The sequence below is a fragment of the Aegilops tauschii genome, chromosome 5 (assembly GCF_002575655.3).
Source record: "Aegilops tauschii subsp. strangulata cultivar AL8/78 chromosome 5, Aet v6.0, whole genome shotgun sequence".
NCBI classification, from domain to species: Eukaryota; Viridiplantae; Streptophyta; class Magnoliopsida; order Poales; family Poaceae; genus Aegilops; species Aegilops tauschii.
In genome coordinates this window covers 554,164,986-554,168,296 of record NC_053039.3, presented here as the reverse complement: position 1 = coordinate 554,168,296, position 3,311 = coordinate 554,164,986, and the positions used below count along the sequence as shown (strand labels likewise).

The following is a 3,311-nucleotide window of genomic DNA, read 5'->3' as shown; positions in this document are numbered from 1 at the left end:
CTGGTCCTATGGGGCCTTAGCACGACGACCTCCCGACTGTCTACTACAACAAGTTTTGCCCGGCTCCGGCGAAGGAGGGGCGATGACGGCGGCGCGCCTTCGGCTCGCTTCAATGTTTGTAGTCGTCGCTAGGTGGTCTATGGATCTAGATGTAATTTTTATTATTTCTAGTGTTCATTGTATTGCCATGATTGAAGATGAATAGATTGAAAATTTTCTTGCAAAAAGAAAAAACATACAGGAGATCACTGTCCTAGGCTTGGAAAACTTACCAGATTCTATAACTTGTACTCCCTCCGTCCTAAAATTCTTGTTTTAGATTTGTCTAGATACAGATGTTTCTAAAACTAAAACATAACTAGATACATCAGTATTTAGACAAATCTAAAACAAGAATTTTGGGACGGAGGGAGTATTTGATATGAATACAGGGTGCAAGGCATCTCGTGGTGTACCCTGAGGTTTTTTTTGTGTGTGTGAACTTGGTATACCCTGATTTTGGTTTTGGGTATGTTTTTTTTTTCAGTCAGAACAGGGGACACGTGGAAGAGAAGGTGTGGGTGTGGGCCATCAAACAACCAATCACAGCCGCTAAGCCTGCTGGAGCACGGATGTGAGCAAGCCCTGTCCGCCACTCTCAGCAAAATCGATGTCGTCAGTGACAAGTGGGGCCTCGTCCACCTCACCCTGGTCTTCGCGTGTCCTGCCTTCGTCTCAGTTAGTCCTGCCTCTTGCCCAAATCCCAAACCCTACCTCGCCAGCGCCACCCTCCAGATCCCGAGAGCTCCCCTCGTTCTCCGTCCCTCCGGCGCCAGACATGCGGATCCGCAGGGCCGCCTCCCGCCTGCTCGGCGTCGCCCCCTCCGCCGCCTCCTCCTCCCAGCCGCCCCGACCCAATCTGCCTCCGCTCCGGCCAGCCGACGGCGGCGGCCCGCCGCCCTGCGTGACGAACATGGCGGTAGCGGACCTGATGGACCAACTCGGCATCCAAGATCCCGAGGTAATTTTCTTGCCCCACTCGATGCATGCTCGTAGCGCTTGCCGTATCCTGCATCTTGGATGTATTGCCCATTTCCGCGCCGCCGGCCGCCGGTCCCTGTACAGCAGCGTGCGACCCCCCTTGATCCCTTGCTAGATCTCCTCTGCCGAGGTTGCCTATCCGGCCGCTGCTACTCGCGCGCGGGTCTGGCCGTCCGCCCGGACACGTCCCTGCTAGGGTTTCCATCCCTCCGCGCCCCTCGCGTTTGCTTGCTTGTTTCTGCAGGCGCGGTAATCTGCGGCCAGCCAGCCGGCGGCGGCGTGCCTGCAAGGGTTGGAAACGATGCGAGCCGTACCTACGTGCATCCACCCTATTTCACTTACATGTACATGTGTGGATCGAAATGCATGTATTTTCCGATTTTTGCTTTTTTTCATACCATCCTCACAAAGGATCAGGTTCCACAATCTAACGATAATGAAACAAAACCAAGGTGCACCAGCATGAGTATCCAAATGCAACAAGAAAAGAGTTTAGCTGCCGCAAAATGCTGACAGCAAAGACAAAAAAACAACAGTAACAAAAGTTTTGACCTAACCACAGGGCACCTAAACCTACAATTCAGATCAACCTCCACCAACACTTTGCCTGCTGTCATGTACTTCCTTCACTGCAGCCCCCTATAACTCAGCATTATTTTTCATTATTGTATATCTCTTTTCTTGACGAGAGGCTCATTTTTTTAATTTTTCAATTTTCATGTTTTTCAGGATGACAAGCACTTCAAGGAAACTTACTTCTGGGATGGCCTTCCTAGCCTTCCCAAACACCATCCCTGGGGATCTAGGTATCATTTCCCAGCCACCACCTGTGCCGACTCTATTGAGGAAAAAGAGGAGATGGCCGTTGACATGCTCGATGACATCATCTTGGAACCGCGTATCGTGGAGAAGAACTCTGAGAAAAACAAGAGCACCACGACGAAGGGTGAGGAAGAGAAGAACAAGAGCAAGCAAGAGACAAAAGGGAAGGGGAAGGTGGAGGCAGATGAGAGTGATGCTGCCAGAGGAGGATGGCCATGCAAGCAGAATGAAAGGCGGTTCTGCGGGCGGACCGCGAGCCAGCCCAACTCGTACTGCTTGCACCACTCTCACCAGAAGCCTCGTGCCATCTTGAAGCCAGCTCATAGCAAGAGGATCACTGCCCACCGTGACTTGGGACTAGGGTTCTACTACTATGATGGGTTCGGCCCGTCAGGCAACACCAAGAGGCAACGCGGATCAAGCAGTTTGCCAGAACCTATTGAACAGAAAGAGGAGGTGTCGCCTGAACACCACGTCGATTTTAGTGCAGGTCTGGTTGGAGTTGCTGACGAAGAAAATCAAGTCGCGTCGGAGTCAGAATACATTGACAAGGCTAGGTCCGACGATTGCACTGATGTCACAATCGCTAGCTACGACGATGGCAGCAACGATGAAGACTCGCCTGACTACAATGGCGAAAACATTAAGGTGAGCAAGAACACATCGAAGAAGAGGGGGAAGAAGCCTTTGAAAGCCCGATCACTCAAGTCATTGATGTGATAAGAGCACGGTCGCACTTGTGTCTCTGTGGCCTGTGGAAACAATATAGTAGAAACTATATGGATATTCTGTTGTACTGCTTTTTAACTGTGGTGCTAGCTTTTGTGCTAGCTATTAAAAGAGTTCCATGTACTCCAATAGAGTTCCATATACTCCAATATACATATATGATATATGGTGTCTGATCATTGTGATGGGCGAAATGTGGTCAATTTTTACCGTGAGTGGTTTATTTGTTTATTTTGTGCGGCTGGTTTATGGAATTGCGTATGCTAGGCATTTGGTTCTTGAAAACTGATGAAAGAATGTGGTACCCGGCTCAACGAGACAGACGCCCCACCTTCCAGCCCAGAGATCAATGTCTGAACACGATATAGCTTAATACAGAATAAACCACGATTCATTGAAGTACTATGGATACAAAGTATTAAGTTTACAATACTCTTGTGAAGCAAGGCAGCACTACTCGTGTGGCGACACTCTATACCTTATTTTTTTCAAACAACCCGGCCTCAAAAACTAGTACAGGAAGCGGTATAACACAACGGAAAAGCATGACGATGGCGGGACTCCAATTGAAAGGGACACCATTGGGTCACATCCTAGTTCGCACTCACGGAATCTTTAGCTACGACATCTTCATCATCTAGCATGAAAAGGCAGGTGAGTATTTTGAATATACTCGCATGCTCACAAACAATCCAAAGAGCTAGCTATAACATATCAATCGAAAAGAAACAGGTGAAAGA

The 3,311-nt window shown here is 49.1% G+C and overlaps 1 protein-coding gene across 1 annotated transcript; it reads left to right on the top strand.

Annotated features, from left to right (window-relative positions):
• Window positions 1–548: 548 nt before the first annotated feature.
• On the top strand, window positions 549–2,756 carry LOC120964181 (uncharacterized). The gene is made up of 2 exons (XM_040388595.3): window positions 549–1,000; window positions 1,750–2,756. Exons 1-2 carry the CDS (start codon window positions 650–652, stop codon window positions 2,560–2,562), a joined length of 1,164 nt encoding a protein of 387 aa, XP_040244529.2. The 5' UTR covers window positions 549–649; the 3' UTR covers window positions 2,563–2,756.
• The last annotated feature ends 555 nt before the right edge of the window (window positions 2,757–3,311 follow it).

Excerpts from the sequence above, each read along its gene's own strand:
- LOC120964181 (XM_040388595.3), top strand. The coding sequence starts at position 650 with ATGTCGTCAGTGACAAGTGGGGCCTCGTCCACCTCACCCTGGTCTTCG. Across the intron at positions 1,001-1,749 it reads TCGGCATCCAAGATCCCGAG|GATGACAAGCACTTCAAGGA; the intron begins GTAATTTTCTTG and ends CATGTTTTTCAG.